The sequence below is a fragment of the Ambystoma mexicanum genome, chromosome 6q (assembly GCF_040938575.1).
Source record: "Ambystoma mexicanum isolate Mex_15411 chromosome 6q, UKY_AmexF1_1, whole genome shotgun sequence".
Taxonomy (NCBI): domain Eukaryota; kingdom Metazoa; phylum Chordata; class Amphibia; order Caudata; family Ambystomatidae; genus Ambystoma; species Ambystoma mexicanum.
Genome location: NC_090937.1, coordinates 175,916,977 through 175,935,214, shown reverse-complemented (window position 1 = coordinate 175,935,214; position 18,238 = coordinate 175,916,977). Strand labels below are relative to the sequence as shown.

The window sequence follows — 18,238 nt, the reverse complement described above, 5'->3', positions numbered from 1 at the left end:
GTATCCTTAAACTGCATTTGTAGTAGCTTCTGAACCAACCACTGCTACCTCTCATGCCCACTTCAGGATTCTAAGATTGCAGTCTTGATAATGTAGATGTATGTGCGCTATTGCTAAAATGGTTGCTTCCAGATTAGACGAGTGTCTTCTGAAACTAACTGGATTTATGGAGATGAGATTGACTAGGCACACATGGATAGGATCAAGTAGGATAGGCCCTATAGAAGTGGCATAGGTTTTATCAATGAGGTGTCGCTCATATTTTTTAGTTGACACTGTTATTTGTGTAGATGATGTTGACATTATATACACATTTACTTGAGGTAATGTTTGTCTAATGTACTTCTCTTCGTGTGGTTTGGGCTCGCTGTGGACTGGGCTGGTCGAGAAGGGGGAGGCAGAGTTCAGTTTATCTTGGGCTGTGCCCACCCAATGGTACATGAATGTTTGATCTGAAAGTTTGTCTTGCATTGGAAAATGGAATTAAATGCTTTTAAAAATGTATGCCCTGCTTCTTTGATGCATAGAACATAAATTAAAAAAGAATACTGCCATAGTTCAGTTAGTGGGGCATTGGTGTTCAGGCATTTTATTTTGTAGTGTAGCACTGTTAGTGCTGTGGTCATTTTATTTGTAACAATTGGGTGTGTTGCTGTTTAATTAAAGAGCATCTTTCTCTAAACTTTCTTTTCATTAGTTGGACATATTATGCAATGAAGAAATTCTTGGCAAAGACCACACGCTCAAATTTGTCGTAGTCACCAGATGGAGATTTAAGGTACACATTTTGTTCTGATTAGCCATCCAACGGTATCCAATGTGAATGTTATTTTTTATCACTCCCTAATGGTCTTTGACTTTTTCTCACTTAGTCATGTTTTTTTAACACCCTATGTCATTCATAGTGAGTCTCAAATGTCCCATTTTCTGTTTTGCAGTGCCTTTACGACACTGTCTTTCTATCCTAAGTAGTAAAAGGATAGAGACGGTAGGTAATAACTTTTTTATATAGCTATGGCTTGTTTGTAACTAGTGAAAGGTATGACTAACAAGGAAAGAATTACAAAAAACATCACATCTAAAATTAAAAGAAACAAGGCCAATAGAAAAATAGTACTGTTAGTAAAAACATTTTGATTGGTTAATAAATTGCAATCTGAGAACATTTCCATTAAAAATGTAACCGCAGTTAAAATCGGCGACACGTGAGAAACAGGCAAGATCCTGTACCAAAGGTCTGGTGAGGTTACAATATTCGTATCATGATCAAATTTAGCAAAGTGCAAATGTTTGTTTTATTATTTACAATGTGTGCCAGACCTCGGGGTATCAGGGCGCAAGAGCATCAATGATATTTTCAGTTTAGGTTGCAATGCTGTACAAATATATACAGGAAAAAGTTGAAATGGAAAATGCATTAGGAAAAGATAAATGGGCATAGAAGTGGCATACAAATATATTCATAAGTGAAGGGAGAATCATTTGGAGAGAATATATACAGGCATAAAGATGGCATAGACTGTCAACTGTGATGAGGCAGAAGATACAATATATACGGTACATACAATGAAGGATAGTGGTGTGGAAAGGTGGGAGGTGCCCAGCATTTCAGTGGTCGTTTTCTTTAAACCAATTGATATTACGTCTGAAGTGGGGGTATGTTTGGTCGGCCCTTATGGTAGGGGGAAGGGAGTTCCACAACTGCACGGCTTTAACTGGGAAACTGCGTCCACCAGTTTTGGATAGTTAAAATCTAGGGACAGTCGGGGAGTAGGCGTTGGCTAGTCTTGTTGGACGACTGGAAGATTGTCTCTTAAATCTTTCAGTGAGGTATTGAGGGGCGGCGTCATTTAGACACTTGTGTGAGTGAGGCTGTTTTTGACAGGATTTTATCGTTAGTAGTGAGCAAATTATTGGATCTTCTTATTTCAGAAATGTGCTCTTTTTTTGCTATACCCAACGCTGCTCTAAGGGTGTTATTTTGGAGGATCTGAATTTTGTTTATGTATTTATTTGCTCCCAGATAGAGGGCGTTGCAGTAATCTAATTTTGATAGAATTAATGGTCTGGCCAGGGTTGTGCAGCTGTGCGTGGAGAGGAGGGCTTCGCATCTCTAATTAGCTTGCTGGTGTAAGCCGTGGTGGAGGCCATGGAGTTAACCTGCTTGGTGAAGGAGAGGGTGGCGTCTAGGTAGAAACCTAGTGTTTTAACTACTTTAGAAACATTGATAGTATTGCCATCAATGGTGAAGCTTGTGTAGTTGTGGCTGAGTTTGTTCAGTTTGGGGGTGGTGCCGAGGATTATGAGCTCAGTTCTGGCATCATTCAGGCATAGACCATGGGTGGCCACCCATGCCTGGATGATTAGGTACGCTCTTTCACCAAGGCCAAATCCTTGTTGTAATCTCCCGTCAGCGGTAAAAGGATCTGGGTATCATCTGCATAGTTGGTGTAGGTGATATCAAGACCGTCGATCATCATGAAAATATTGTACAGGGTCGGGGAGACACAGGAGGCCTGAGGCACTCCACAGGTGATGGGAATAGGGTTGGCAGAAGCTGAGGGTGAAAATACACGCATGGTCCTATTCAGGAAAGACTGTATCCAGCCTATTGCTTCTTGCGACAAATGTCTCAAAGATGTCATTAAGCAACCAAATGCTTCAAATATTCGACTAAATTAGGACCTTACGTATTCTAGTGTCTCTGGGTCCTTACAATATTCTTTTAAGACCCCAAGATTTTGTTTGTGGTGAACAGAGTAAACCTTAAACTTAAGAACCATGTTCTTCCATTCACATCAGGACATTTCTTCAAATACAGTGGACCGAATTCAGCAGTTTCTCAGTTTCTGCTATATATGTTAATAATGTGCATTTCTTTGTACCTGATCTAATCATGATCCAATCCATGATACAGAACTTTTTCTTTACTTCAGAGGGGTAAATAATAAGGTCTCTGTAGCCATGTTTAAGGGTTCCAACAGGGAATTACCATGGTGAATCCTGTGTGTTAATTCACTGTTGGAAGAACTGGCCATTGCAGAGTTTAACGTATAAAATAGCAAAGCCCCTGCAGGCTCAAGTATTTTCCTATATAAACAAAGTTATTTCCAGTTTATTGTGCGATAAGGGATATAACGTACCAAACTTAAGTTATTATAATAGTAGGAACACATTTAGGAAGAGTAATCCCACGCCGCCAAAATAGGCCCTCTTGTTTGAACTAAAAATCCCTTGTTATTGATCCAACCATCTATGCTCCGTAGGTTAGGATAGTTAACACCTTCATTATGAAAACTGTGGAATTAGTCAAAAGCACCCATAATGCGTGTTACACTTTTAGCTTGATTGGCTGCAAGTGGACAGTTATCTCGTAGCCTTTGGTGATGAGCTGTTTCCTATTCGTCACACTGATTGGAACGCCTAAATAAGTGGTGAAATGAGTTACTTTGAGGGTGGTCTGATTCAGACTCCCTACAAAGTTACACTTGGGTCCATGATGATTAGAAAAAGTTAACACCTTAGTTTTTAATTAGCTGATGTTTAGGTCATTATTATTGACTTATTCATCAAGGACCTTTAGTTGGCATTGAAGGCTAACTTGAGTAGTCGGAAAGGACCAGATCATTTGCATATACGCCAGCCACCCCTAGTGTCTCCACAATATGATCCGAAGAGGTTGAATAGAAGCGGGGCAAGGACACATACCTGGCATAAGCCATAATAAGTGGAAATTGGTTTTGATGAGGAATCTTGTGCTTTTAGTCTAATTTGAACCTTTGTATCATTATGTAAATAGCATAGAATACCTAATGTGTGCAGACAGCCCCATTTCTGGAACTTTGTTCAAAGTAATGATCTATTGATGGAGTCGAACGCCATAGTGAGGTCCACAAAAGCCACATAAATTGGTGGTTTTTTAAAGGGCGACCTACTTTGAACGAGGTATAAAATTAGACTGTTAAGTGAGGTTCCTATGTTTTTTTTAACCCAGATTGGTAAACAACATGACTTTTTCTGTAGACTAGGTTTCAAGATGTCTTGGCAGAATGACATGTTTGCTAGAAACATCCAGCAAGGCGATTGGGCGGTAGTTCTTAGGTGATACCCCTTCTCCCGTTTTAAAAAATGGTAGAGTAGTTATTAAACATCAGTAATTCTCTATAAATGGATGGCCACTTGGTAGAATATGCCACAAAATCCTTTCAACGGATAAGCAATTCTAGCATCCCATTGAAAGCATAGTTTACAATCTAATGGAGCATATGACCTTTCTTGCCGGTCACTTTCAAAAATGTTAGATTGAGCACTGTGAGCCTTCATTCGACGACAAAGTGCCAGCAAAGGACTTCATAACTATTCCAAAGCGATAACTGTAAAATAGACCAACTGCTAGTTGTGAGGCACCCTGTTTGGTAGAAAGCAGAAGACCCAATTGTCCTGGCAGTGTCACAGTTCTTTTGGTTGCCACGCAGGTGACCACATAGAATTCAATCTGAATAAGATTTCAAAAAAAATAAAAATTTGTATTATTGTAGTGCATTCAGATCAGTGTACTTTTTTCAGTGACAGTTTTCTTTTTTAAATTTTGATTGAAGTTTTTCTAATCTTATCTACTTGGGATCACTGGGACCTCTTGGATGTCCTGCTATTTGTGACTCAGTGCCCACTTTTTTTCTGCTTCATTATTGAGGATTTAAAGGGAACCATATTGGACATGGAAGAAGCGCTCTGTTTTTCTTTTTAGTTTAAATAATAGTGGGATCGAGAAATCCTTTTTCTTTTTGCACAGATGCTTTGAGTTCTTGGGTGCACCATTTAAATCTCTGCAATATATCGATTTCCAAGTACAGCTGTCACATGGTCCAGAGCAAGTGTCTGCAACCTTTGGCTCTCCAGATTTTTTGAACAACTTCTATGAGCCTTAGCCAACACAGCCAATGGTAATGGAATCATGCCATTGTTAGTCCAGAACACCCAGCAAACTGCAGGTTGCAGACCACTGGTCTAGAGGATGAATGTTACTCCCTTTTTTAAGGTGCACTTGCAAGATACATTATTTGATCTTTGCTGTATTCTAATAGGGTAAGTCTGCAGTGCCATTACCAGTCTAATGAATGGTACGGATACATTAAATTAACCACCTTTTTGCCTCATTTTAAAATCCCTATGCTGAGGCTTCCAAGATCTTGTTAATCTTAGCATTCTGTTACATGAGAAGTTAAACCAGACCGTAATTGCACTTTGCATGTATAGTTTCTTTATTGCTTCCACTTGAAGCAGCTCACCAAAAAAAAGTGCAAAGTTTTCCAATAGTAATTGTTTGTGGATTAGGTGTTCATAGTTTCAGAAGTTTGTCAACTGTGACCAAACTATATAAAATGATTGGTTTGAATCATTTATAATTGCTGTGATTTTTCTTGTTTTTTTACCATTGCCCTCATGTTTCAGTCCTAATCCACCATTGCCTGTCTGGGATGTCCATGATGGTGCCACGTTCAGCAGAACAGGGGTGGTTAATCTAGTTGTCACGTTTTATTGGGGCTATTCCACCTTCATCTGTGTCTCCCAGTATCACAATTTAGTGTTAATTGGAAGACTAACATTTGTAATATCTTTTATATGTGACAGAACTTATTTCCCATAGATGGGGACACAATGCACAAACCCCCCTTGAAACGCATTGTGTATATGCGCTATATAAATAAAATATCATATCACCTTAGATGCCAGATCGTACTTATTTATGTAAAACATTTTACATTCCCACCAACATTTTGCAGGTTTTTATATTTGAATCAATCTTGTTTAATCTACTCGGTGACATATATTATCTGAGAAGGACTTTGTAGGGGCATTCTTTCCCTCCTGTAATACGGGGGGGGGGATTTGTGTGCCCTTTCCCAGATGAGGCTCTGTGATGTTTGCAGTGCAATACCCAGATCTGCTTCCTATTTCTGTACGTATGGCAGTTTTTCGGTGCTTTCTATAGAATCTAGTAATCTATAGCATTTGGTCCATCCACCATCTTGTTATCCCTTCCATTAGGGTTAGCTCCAAGTCCTTGATTTCACAGGTACCTCTTTTGACATTATTGGTGATCCAGTGCCTAATTTGGTCGTGTATGAATCTTTCAGCTTTTGTATTTGAAAATGTGCCCTTACACACCTCAAAGGTTATCAGCATTCCATTCCCATGTAGCTGTCCTAGTCTGAGTTCACCCTCTGTGACGGGCACGGTATCAAGAGAGACAGAGTCAAACGTTTGTTTTAAAACCTTTATTTACTAAGGTTCCTGGGGTGGTGCAATGCCTAACTGGCCTTATCTCTAAGGGATGGTTCCCTTAACTGATATTTCTAATGGCCGTCGTCTTCTAATAGTCCAAAATAAGTCTGTCTTTGTCTAAACCTATGCTTGCCCTCACGATGTCCAAAAATGTGATGGGAAGTCTTTTGAAAAGGGAAAAGGAAAAATAATGGGTCAACAAAAATGGTTTCAGGTGGTCTTCTCACCATGTGCAATATGGTCAATGTCACAAGGATTGGTTCACTCATCAGGGCTGTTTGTATGACCTTCTCCACAGGCCCCTTGTTGTGAATTCAAACACCTTAAATGTCCTTGAGTTCCTTGTGGTTCTCTTTCCCAAGCTTTAACTTGTTCACTTTCAGCTTTCAATATAAAACACCAAGGCTCAGGCCTCGTCCAGCTTTCAAAACAGTCTGTTGGTCAGGATGTGCCTTTTTCTTATGAGCAGTCTTTCCTGCATGTCATCCTCGTATGGGGCAGAGTCAGAGGCTTTTGTGAACACTAGACTCTTTGATTTTCCTCAGCGTGACCACTCTGACCTTTTGCCCCTCTCGATTCTTTACTTTAATTTCCTCTTGCGTTTCTTATCCTCGGGTGCTTCCTGCACCACTTTTTGGTATTCCTTCCCCTCTTCTGTGCCCACTTGCACTTTTATTCCTTATCTTGGCCATGCCTCTTGCACACTTCTTTCATGCTTTTGTTCACTCTTGCACTAGTTCCTTTCCTTTCGCGTCACTCACCCCACTTTTTAAACTGTCCTTTTGAAAGGCAAGATTGTATGCAGTATCCTATGGGAGACTGCACCAGCCTTGTCCTCTTGGCAATAGTTAACCCAACCTTTGGTATAAGCATGTACTACACAAGATGGTAGAGTGACTGAGCAGCCTGGCTTATCTCAAGGGGGGGTCAATGTGAGCAGTAAGGTTGTTGCAGAGAGATTCAGTGGCAAGTATTCAAGTAAACACTTGCACACAAGGTTTCTTGTTTAAACAATTATTAATTAAAAAGTTGGTTGAATAAGCCTTCTTTAGAAGGGAGTAATATAGCAGTAACACAAATATGCATCAAAATTACACTCTGTTCCTTTAAATCATTAAATACCCATTTGGGATGGCACACAGATTCTTCCTACACCCTGCGGTGACTTAAATAACTAGGACACTGGACATTAATATATCACTGGTACATTGAGCGCAATACTGAGGTTGTAATAAATAAGGAGAAGAGGGGCGAATAAAACAATGGTTAACAAATATTCTTAAGCATGAACCCTCCAATGCAAAGTAAATTAACCCTTTCCATGGGGGGGGGGGGGGGGGGGGGGCAAATCACAAAGTCCGAGGTAAGAAGAGTTTTTCAGGGAGCCAGGACAGCCAATGTTAGTTGAGCAAAAAGTCTAGGTGAGCTCAAGCACCTCTTGCAGGTAGGTAAAAAGTCTTGCACAATGTTTGAGAATTTTTTGTAAAAAAAAATGAAATTGCTGTAGGGCCACAAGCTGGGAGGCTTGCTGTGATGCTGGAAATGCATTGGAGGGACAGGGCCTCCGTATCCTTGTCCTTTACTGCTTTTTATTGTGTGTTCTGTCGTGTTTTCTGCGCAGGAGTTCATGTGGGACACCTGGCGGTGCAGCTCTTTTGGTTTGGTGAACGGACCCGTGGTATACCCTTATGGCACCCATGGATGGGGGTACAACCCTGTGCCCCTAGTGTATACTTTTGGGCACCTGTGGGTGGCACGCAGAGCAGGTTATTAGGCTGGTGGCAGCTCCATGCTGAATTTAACAGGTGCGCAGAGTATCCTCCATTTTGGGATACCCCGGCCCTGCCATTGGGATCAGTTGATTCCTGATGGAAAACAAGATGGGCCCCTCTGGCCTCTTGCTTTCTATTACCCATTACCTTGTTTTCCCAAAGTCCTGGGAAGCCCTGACTCTGTCCCTTCCCCCTGACTGGCTGTTGGGTGGAAATGCCATATATGGTGTTGTTGTGAAGGCCCGGCCAGACTAGCTGGAGCCTTCCCGGTGATGTATGTTGTGGGTACCTCCTGTGGGTGGGACCTGGGTGAGTAGAGTGTGTGACGAATATGCATTCTGTGTTGTGGATGTCTAGTATCTGGTGGCTGACACAATGACTGAGACAGCCCTGCCCGAAACCGGTATGAATGCAGCTTGGAGTGTTGAATGGCTCGGCCCTTGTCCCAATACACATAACTTGTTGTGAATGTCTGGAGAGAGGTGAATGGCCTGAATACCTTGTGTGCCTGATTGCCTGCCTGCATGAATGCCCGTAGTCGTGATTGGATGCTTGAGTTTGACCCAGCGGAATGAATGGGAGATCAACAGTATATCTGGGGACCTCTCACTGCTAGGAATCGTGTTCAGAAGCTGAAGTCCACTACGACGAGTAACTGGAGTAACTGAAGCTTGACCTTGAAGCCCTGTTGGGACGAGAAGAATTGCTGTTGCTCTCCTTTGCAATCTGAAAGCTGCTGTGTTTCGAAGGACTGACCCAGAGAGGACCTGGTAAGGCGTCCTCTTCCCGAGCTACGAGGGACCATCGTGCACAGCTAATCTTTGCCAACGCTCCCTGGTAGACAGACCTTCGACAGGCTGCCGACCCGATACAGGGATTGCTGCGGAACTCCAAGGAGAAGCGCCCGGACTGGTGTCCACCACTGTCGACGACCGCCGTCGCCGACCGGAGCCGCCGTGCTCCTGTTTGCCTAAGAACTTCATTTGATCATCGGAGGCTCTCGTCTGCATCGTCACCCGCTTGTCTCCCGCTGGAGAAGGCCCGACTGTCGACACGCCGAGGAGCATCCACCGGTGGGTTTCCCACCACCTAAAGACAACAGACGCCGTGACTCGACGCCCTTGCTGGGCCACAGTTCTTCATCATCTCTTTGTGGTCCAGAACTATCGTCACTGAGGTGCCCCGCATGCCTCTTCCTTGCAGGACGCCAACGCTCTCATCGACGAGCACCGCTAGGAACAAAGCTACCACTTCACTGTTCAACCCGTTCACCGTCGGACGTTCAACGACCCGTGACTCCTGCCTTAAAGGGTGGGCACTCAAGAAGGGCCGTTGATTCCCTGACACCGAATGCCAAGTTCCCCCGACAACTCTTGATGATCCTTGGCTCCTGCTTTAAAGGGAGGCACTCAAGAAGGATCGGTCGACGCATCGTCGGAGAGCTCTACTCCACCAGGTACATTGGGGCGCGGGGGGGTGGGTAAAACCTTAATAGGAGGAAGTAAGACTATCGAACATTATATGGACTGGGCTTGTGCTATATATCTTTATTTACAGGTGGGGGGGATCACCACACAGAACTGTGCCTAGTGGTAGGGGTCAGTATTCTGCCTATTGTTTCAACCATCTTGCGTTCCTTCCTATCTCTATTGCTGGTTTACTCGTTATTGATCTGTGTGAGATTTTAACTGTACAGTTGATGCACTTTAATGAGATTCAATAACATTGGTGGTACCACTTTAGAATTGTATAATATTTATCATTATTGACTTCCGAGTACAAAGTGCGTTATTGTGATCGTGTACATACCTTTGAATATTAATTATATCAAGACTGTTTTCAGTAATACAGTGTGTGGACATTCCTTTGTGGGGGTTCGGGGACAACACTGTACTTAAGAACCAGCCTGCATCACCTCCTGAGAAGCTAGGCCTTAATTGCTCAACCACGTACCAATAATGGAGAATCTTGGCTGGGGTCCTCTGTGCCTCTCCTCTACCATATAGAGAGCGGAAGTACAGACACCCCCTACCAGTCTTTACACTTGCGAGGGGCAAAGCTGTAGCAACTCTGCAAATGCAACCAAGAAGAGTCTCAACTGAGAACTAGCACAGCTACATGACAAGAGGTAAGTCCTCTTAGTTTTACAGTACCTTTGGTTGGAAGAAAAGCTGCTTCCAGCTGGCTTCTAATCCTGTGTAGGCCTGCAGATCCTGCTGTTCCTGGGCCTCAGTCGTGGGTACAAGAGTGAGGACGTCTGGGGACTCCTGCACTACGAATGAGATCGGCAGCAGCAATGGGTTAACTTCTCGCAAACAGCACCACTGCGGTTCTCGGATACCACTATGGACTTTCCTCGCATCTGGGGTCCAGCACTCTGTTGCGGTTGCTCAGGCTTGGTCATTCTGCTTCCTGGGAGTCCGGAGGATCGTCCTGGAACTCGGGTCCGACTTCAAAACGAGACACTCTATTCTGGTGTTCCTCTCCCTGGCAATCGGTTCCTGCAGCAGCAGTGGAAATACAGCCAGCTCCGAGAGGATGTCCAGACGAGTTCGCGTTGGGGTTGATTGGTCCCACCAACCCAAGGGGAGAAGTCGTCCGTTGTAGGGCTTCTCTAGTTGAGGCGAATTCGGAGCTTCCGCAATGCAGCAGGGCTTCATCACCAGGCAAACCATTCTCCCATTCACTCACAGCCTAGCTGTCAATCACACAGCAGGGTGGATGTCCTCCGAGAACAGCCCTCCAGCCAATCACCTTTAGGTGCATTCCTGTAACCAAGCAGAGTAAGCACAGGGAGTTTTGGGCACCTTGCTTCCTGTCCCGCCCGACACGCTGGAGCCAGAGGCGGGTTTCACCAGTGAACCCTGCCAAAGACCAAATGAACAAAGGGACCAAATCTGGTTTGTCGCGCAGAGTAAATCACAAGAAGGACCTTTTTTTTTTTCAACAAGAAATAGCGAAAAAGGAGGACCGGGGTAATTTTGACGAAATGGGCACCCATGTGCGACTTACTGCAATTACAGCCCGCGGTTGAAACACGCAATGGTAGGAAAAAGTAAACCACTGCTGCCTGCCTTTTAATTGTAGAAAGGGTAAAATAAAAATGTTACATAAGAAACTAGACCAAGGGAATACTAAGGAACCCCTCCAGCACCCTATGGTAAGTGTGAGCTGGGTCTAGAAAGTTAAACAATGTAAGTAAAGTCAATTTCACTTCACTGCTCTTGGAAACAGTTTCACCTCAAAAGTATTTAAACCTTAGGGAAATCTAAGACTTCCCTGTGCCACTGCACTGAAGGTGCTGTGTGTCCCAATGTAAAGATGATGCCTATGGAGTTTGTCAGACTCCAAAGTCCAAATCACAAAAAATACATGAGAGAGTGGGAAAAAGGTCTCTCTCTCCAGGTTAGAAATTAACGTCCAAAAGTCCAGCAAAAAAAGCTAGGTGTCTCTAAGGTAGAAGGGAATTGGCACTGTTCTGAGAATTCTCCCCACCACCTTTCCTTCCTTGCCTCTTGCACATTTCCACCACCTTGTGGCCCATTTCGGGTTGCTCACACCCGCTTTTATACTGTCCTTTCGTTTTGTGCCTCCTGCACCTTTTCGACAGGCTTCTGGTCCTCTTTCATTCATATCGTTTCATTGTTCAACACACACACCTCTCACGTGTACACTGTTACACTGTTACTTGCACCTTTGTTGAAGACTTCCCTTCAGTTTCAAATGAACGCTCACTTCAAACGTGGTCCTCTTTCTTCACTCGTTTATGACGTTACCTTGTATCTGTATTGCGCTCTTCACAACCCGGCTCTGCATGCATTCAGACTCACTCAGCTGACTCCTGCGCTTCCGTTTCACACTGGCTCATTGTTTTGAGATCATGGCTTCACCACCTGCCCCTCGGACACTCCTAGACTGTCTCACCGGCCCAGAGGAACGAGCACTCAAACGCACTGGCTCTGCAGGGCACCAGCACGCCTCTCGGGTTCCCATAGACTTACCCTTCTTGGCTCCCTGGAGACACGGCTCCCTCGCCACGCCCCTGCCCTTTCACACAGCAGTTCCTCAGCTTCTCAGTATCCCACTCTCTGGCTTCTGGGCCAGGGCAACTCTGGCGTCTTGGTTCTCCACCTGCCACGCTCTCCTGCTTGCTCTGCGACTCATTCCGCAACTTGCTCATACACTTGTGTCAGACCACATCTTTTATATTGAAAAGACCATTTAAGTGAAGTTAGGTTTGACTAGTTACTATTGAATGCCTGACTCTGCCTGACTATAAGTGGGACAAGTTGAGTTTTTTTCTATGGTAGGTTTCCCTTACTTTCTCCATGTTGTTCGTATGGGCAATCTTTACTGATCTTAGTTGCCTCTTCCTCAGTATTTGGTGGAAATGGGGACAGGGGGATGGGGTTGGACTGGAGATGCCCCATAAAGGCTGAGGGAGAGTAGGTTGGGGGTGTTTTTGGTATTGGGGAAATACCATGTCTCACCCTTGGGTATACTCCTCCCAATCCCTCATGAGCCTCCACTCAGGTGATCCTCCCTTGCTTGTCCACCCCCAGGGTCGGGATCGAAAAGTGATGCCCTTCCCATGTCACCTGAATGGAAGATCCTGAGGAGTCGGTGGGAGAATAGCGTTGGCTTTCTCGCACCTTCTCGATCTACCTGAGGTAAAAATCAGCATTTGTTATCTAAGGGAAGGCATGGTATCAACAGTAAAGCAGACACAAGTGACCACAGTTCAAGGGTGTTTATTGAACTTTAATTGGGTTTGAAAAACGCCCATCTAATCCTAAATCTAAAGATGGCAGCAAGCTACGACCATCAAATAATGCTTTCCTACTGGTGGTGTCAAAATAAAAGGGCCCATACTAATAAACCTATATCCAATCCTTACCTCTAAATTCAAATGGTGTGGGAAATAATGATATGCAAAAGAAAAGCGTTCAGGAAATAGGTCAGTATATTCAAGCCGTTGGCTACCCTTCCCCACGTTTTCTGCACTGGACAAGGCAGCACACTCTAGCTTGGCACAGTCTCTGGCTTCTCTAGCACAAGGGTGCAGTTCAAAACTTCAACATCATTGCCGTCTGTGCTAAAGTCTCTTTGCCATTTAAAGTCTCTACTTTCAGAGGGCCTGATGCAACAAACCATAAAGTTCCTTTCCTTTATTTATTGCACATATATATTTTTTTATTGTAATCTTTAGTTTATACAAACCTTTATCACAATGTTACATCCATAAAACCCTTGAACTCTCAGAGTAACGCAATTCCTTACGTTGTCTGACACAGTGCACTATAAAATCTTTTCTCTTTTTTTTCCTATTTGCGTATTTTTTTTGCATTAGTCTTTAAGTTTCTTTCAGAATCGCATCCATAAAGTCAATGGTTGCACAAGTTATTTTCATATTGTGACCTGAGATCACCCTTGTCCACCATTCATCTGTGTTTCCGTTTAACTGGAATGGAAATCCCAGATGACACGTCATTTGATTTGAAATTGACCGACATTTTGTGATCAAGTGTTCCAGCGATTCTATTTCTTTTTTGCAGTGTTTACAGAGATTGTCTTTAGTTTCGTTCTCTTTCCTTAGCTACTGCATCTCTTTTGTTTTCAATATGTTTAGCCGAAGCCGCAGAAATTGATCTCAATAGTAAAGAGATTGACATTTTGGTAAATATTTTGGTTGTACTATTCCGCTTGTAAGCACAACAAATGGAATTGCACTGCATAGTCACTCTTTTCTCCAGGTTTGAGATCCATCTCAGTTTCACATATACACAGTTTTCTTAGGTGATTAACTATTCACCTCAGATCTCCCCCGCTGGGCTCAGATCCACTTTGACACAAAATCTTCAATTAGTCTCCCTCTGCCTGGCTCTGACCAATTTATCTACTTTGCCATGAACTTTCTTTATTGTATCAACATCAAAGACTTTCAATTGTGCACATCATTTTGCTTCACCTGTTGCAAGACCACTTCGATTCACAATCCTTGCCACTCTTTCCCTTACTCTCCGCTGGATACCATACAGAGACTTTCGATTGAGCACACACGCGGTGCATCATATCTTGGTTTCAAAGTTCAATCACTCATCTGCAGTTTAACTTTACTTACATTGGTTATCACACTCGTTTCATAAAACGTTCATTCCAGTGCTTGCTATACAATGTTTCTGCTTGCAACCTTGGCTTCAACACAGACCGGTCTTGTATTGGTCTCCCCAACTCCTGACTACGTTGATTTCATTGACGCTGCTTTGTTGTTGGAGCTGAGGACAGTAGCACAGCAGCTGGCGATTCTCCATGTCTTGATTATCGACACGAGGGCCCCGGGTGCCTCCGACACACAATACAGGTTTACTCAGCCGGGTTTCCTGGCCTTACTCTTTCTATTCTTGAGGCGTCGTGAAAGTAATGATTATTTGTCAAAGGACAATGGTACTTCGCTCCTTGCGATCCCCTTCTGTTTCGCCATTTTTCTCTGTGTTAAACTGCCATTTTGAAACGGCTGTTTGCTCGTGTGCTTTGCCGTTCTGAGAGTGTGCTCTCATGCTCCACCTTTTATCCATGTGGGGAAGTGTAATGAAAGTCAGATGTGTGTGTGATGGTCAGTAATTGCCTGACCTTGCCTGACCATTGTATTGGCACACATTAGGTATACAGCTCGGTGTTAGTCCATTTTTCTCTCTTAGCAGGCTGTCTTTGAGAAAGTGTTAGTGTTGTAAAAAAAAAAAAGAGGGGTGGGGGAGTTGAGTTCCTAAATATCCTCCTTTTAAACCGGGTGGGTTGTGATGGATCTTGGTATTGTTAGTTTTGCATTCCTGAAAATAATCTTTGTGTTCTTGTCAGACGCATTTTATCAGTTCTTTTTGGTGAAAAGAAATTGATACTTGTTAAGCTAACTGGGAGTGATTTATTTTTCGAATGGATTGTCCTCCCAGGTATTCCTCATCGTATGATGATGCATCTCCCACCTTTGCTGCTTTGGAATCCCCCCCCCCCCCCCCCAGCGGGCGCTGTGTTCGAGGCTCCGAAGTCGTCCCTCGAGGGCCGCCTTCGACCGTCGACGTCATCCGCTTTATAAAGGGCTTGAGCAGTGCCCGTTACCTCAGTTCCGTTTTTCCGACGCAACTGCTTCGTGTTACGAACGGCGCATCAGATTTTTCCTCGACGATGTCCTCGTCATCTACTCCCACCACACCCAAGACAGGGTTAAAAAAAGTCTGAAATGTGGAAGGAAAATGTCAATAACCGACCCCCATCGGAATTGCCTCTGGTGCCTCAGCCCAGACCATCGGGTTGACGAGTGCGGTTCCTGCCAGGCCATGTCCAATAAGGCTCTTGGGGAACGTAGAGGTAAGCTGGCGATGGGGGAGGAAACTTACAAGTCTTCTAAAAGACAAAGATTCGGATGAATCTAGTCAAATCTCGACATGGGTCGAGGGGGTAGAGATCAAAGAGTCTCTTCTGAGGAGAGTAACTTATCCATCCAAGCACGATTCCCCAGAAAAATGGAAGGCATTTAGGGCTTTGATTCTTAAAATCTTTGTGAAAGCGGCCCAGACCCCCTCGAAGTTGCCGTGTGGTGATCATGCCTCTACCCACTCTAAAAGTGACCGTGGGACATCAAAATCTGAACACGCAAGAGCTGAAAAAGAGTCAAGAGTATCAAGGGAAAGTTCCCCGACGCCTCGTACTAAGCCAAAACCTCCAGTGCATATATCAATGGTAGCGGAATCGACATCTGACTCGACAGTCTGACTACTTCGTAGAAACCGCAGATGAAAATGGCGTTGACGCCTTTGACTGTATTGAAGCCTTCTTTGACAGTATCAAAGCCGCCTTCGTAAACGTCAAAGCCAGAGTCGTCTTTATCGAAGCTTTTATCGAGGCATTCATTAATGCCGATACCCAAGTCGATACCACCCTCTTTACCTGAAAAAGCTTTCCATCCTCAACCCAGACAGGAATTTTTCAGATCCATGTCATCCATTTTGAGTGACACTCCTCTGAAGAGGATGTCACTTCAGCTGGAGTTAGATTTGGAGCCAGAGAGGTCCCCGAAGAGCTAGTGGACCCGAATTTCAAAATAACAGATCTTTATGACTGTCTCCAAATTGCCAGTGGCCTAGACACTTCACCTGAGTGGATTTTGAAAGACCAGACCCTACAGATCATGCTGATCCTAGTTATAGGAATCTTATGGGAAGGGTCATTGATTTTGTGGGTTGGAAGGCAGCTTTCCCAGATTTCGACCAGGATGACATGACTGACATCCTGAGTGAAGGTCCTATAAAAGATCCTGTTCTTCCATTCCATAAAGCACTTCAAAAGAGGGTGATGGTAAATTGGAATACTCCTGATTCTATTTCAGCAGTAAACAAGAAATTTGCACCAAAATACAGGCCATCTTTATCAGATCCAGAATATATATCTAAACATCCCTCCCCTGAAAGTCTAGTGGTTAAAGCTGCAACCTCCACTAGGCAATCAGTTTACCCATCAATACCACCAGACGGGGATAATGAATAAAAAAAAAAGTTGATGCTTGGGCCTGAAAGTTTTTTTTTTTTTTCCTTCGGGCAGCATGGCCTTTAAATCGACTGTCACTTGTACTTTAGCAAAATTTACATATACACTGTGGGACTGCATGACATCAGTGGCTGAAAGCATCCTGGAAGGTGAGGAACGGGATGGTTTCCTGGCTATAGTAAAAGATGGTAAAGAGGCTATGGAGGAATGCCTTCAGTCAGGACTGGACACTGCGGATAGTGTAAGCAGGTCCATGGCATCTAGCATGGTCCTTTGCAGGTTTGCATGACTAAGGAAATCTGGCCTTGCACCTGATGTGCAATCTAGATTATTTAATATGTCCCTTGACGGCTTGAGGTTGTTTGGCAGCAAGGTGGACGAGATCTTGGAGAAGCTGCAGACCTCCAAAAGCGGCAGCAAAATCACATAGCGCCACTATAAGGCAGCCTCAACAACACTCTTACGCAGACTCATCTTCCTGAAAGAGTCTCCCCTTTCGCTTCTACTCCTCTTTTGGAAAAGGGACGGGGCAGGCCAGTCAGAGGCCAACAGAGAACCCTTTCGTAGTGGAAAAGGTGCTGGAACTGCCACAGCAGCGGCTACTACCTCCTCAGCCACTGCTGCAGCCGCTGCAAAGCCACTTTGAGGTCTTCACCCACAAGACCCCAGTGGGAGGCAGAATCACTCGGTATCTGGACGAATGGCTGGGTATTACGTCAGATGCCTGGGCACTAGAGATGGTGACCTATGGTTCCGGCCTTCCTTTTCATCAAAGGTCTCAAGATCATCCACTGGGAGTCAACTCCAGACCTGCTCCTTGTGCAGGAGATTTTAACCCTTCTAAGGAAAGATGCATTATAACATGTACCTGTAGCGGAGAGGGACATGGGTTGGCACTCCCCTTATTTTCTCATCCCCAAAAAGGACGGATGATTGAGACCCATCTTGGACTTAAAAGTTGCTCAGGAAAGACAAGTTCAAGATGGTGACCCTTTCTCAGATCCTTCAGGCTCTTCAGCTTCAGGACTGGCTGGTTTCATTGGACCTTCAGGATGCTTACTTTCATGTGCCAATCCATCTCAAGCACAAGAAGTACCTGAGGTTCGCAATTGGTGGTTCTCATTATCGGCTTCGGGTTCTACCTTTTGGGCTGACCTAAGCCCTGAAGGTTTTCACCAAACTGATAGCCGTGGTGGCAGCGAGTATCAGAAGAAGGGGATTCACGTCTACCCTTATCTGGACGATTGGCTAATCGGGGCAAGTTAACCCGAACGAGACCAGGAACATCTGGCCTTGACCTGCCACTTCTTACACAGTCTGGGCTTCTCCCTCAATTACAAGAAGTCACAAATGATTCCAAGCCCAAAGACTCCAATGCATCGGAGCAGTCCGGGATACTTCCTCAGGGAACACCTCGCCTCCCAAGGAGAGAGCTCACGACATTCTGCAGATGGTAACGAAGTTTCAAAATGCCCAACATCTACCGGCATTCAACTTTCTAAGGTTGCTAGACCTCATGGCATCCTGCATTTTTCTGGTGCCAGACGCCAGATTGAGGATGAGATCCCTTGAATGGGCCCTCAGGACTCAATGGTCCCAATTTTCAGGGGAGATGTCGGATCTTCTGCAAGTCTTGACCAAAG

General features: G+C 44.3%; 1 protein-coding gene across 1 annotated transcript in view; it reads left to right on the top strand.

Moving 5' to 3' along the window:
* The window catches only part of PCGF3 (polycomb group ring finger 3), a 695,750-nt gene that overhangs the window by 635,350 nt on the left and 42,162 nt on the right, over positions 1–18,238 (top strand). The window contains exon 8 of the mRNA XM_069630597.1: positions 698–778. Coding sequence (XP_069486698.1) covers positions 698–778 — 81 coding nt within the window. The remainder of the gene's footprint in view (positions 1–697; positions 779–18,238) is intronic.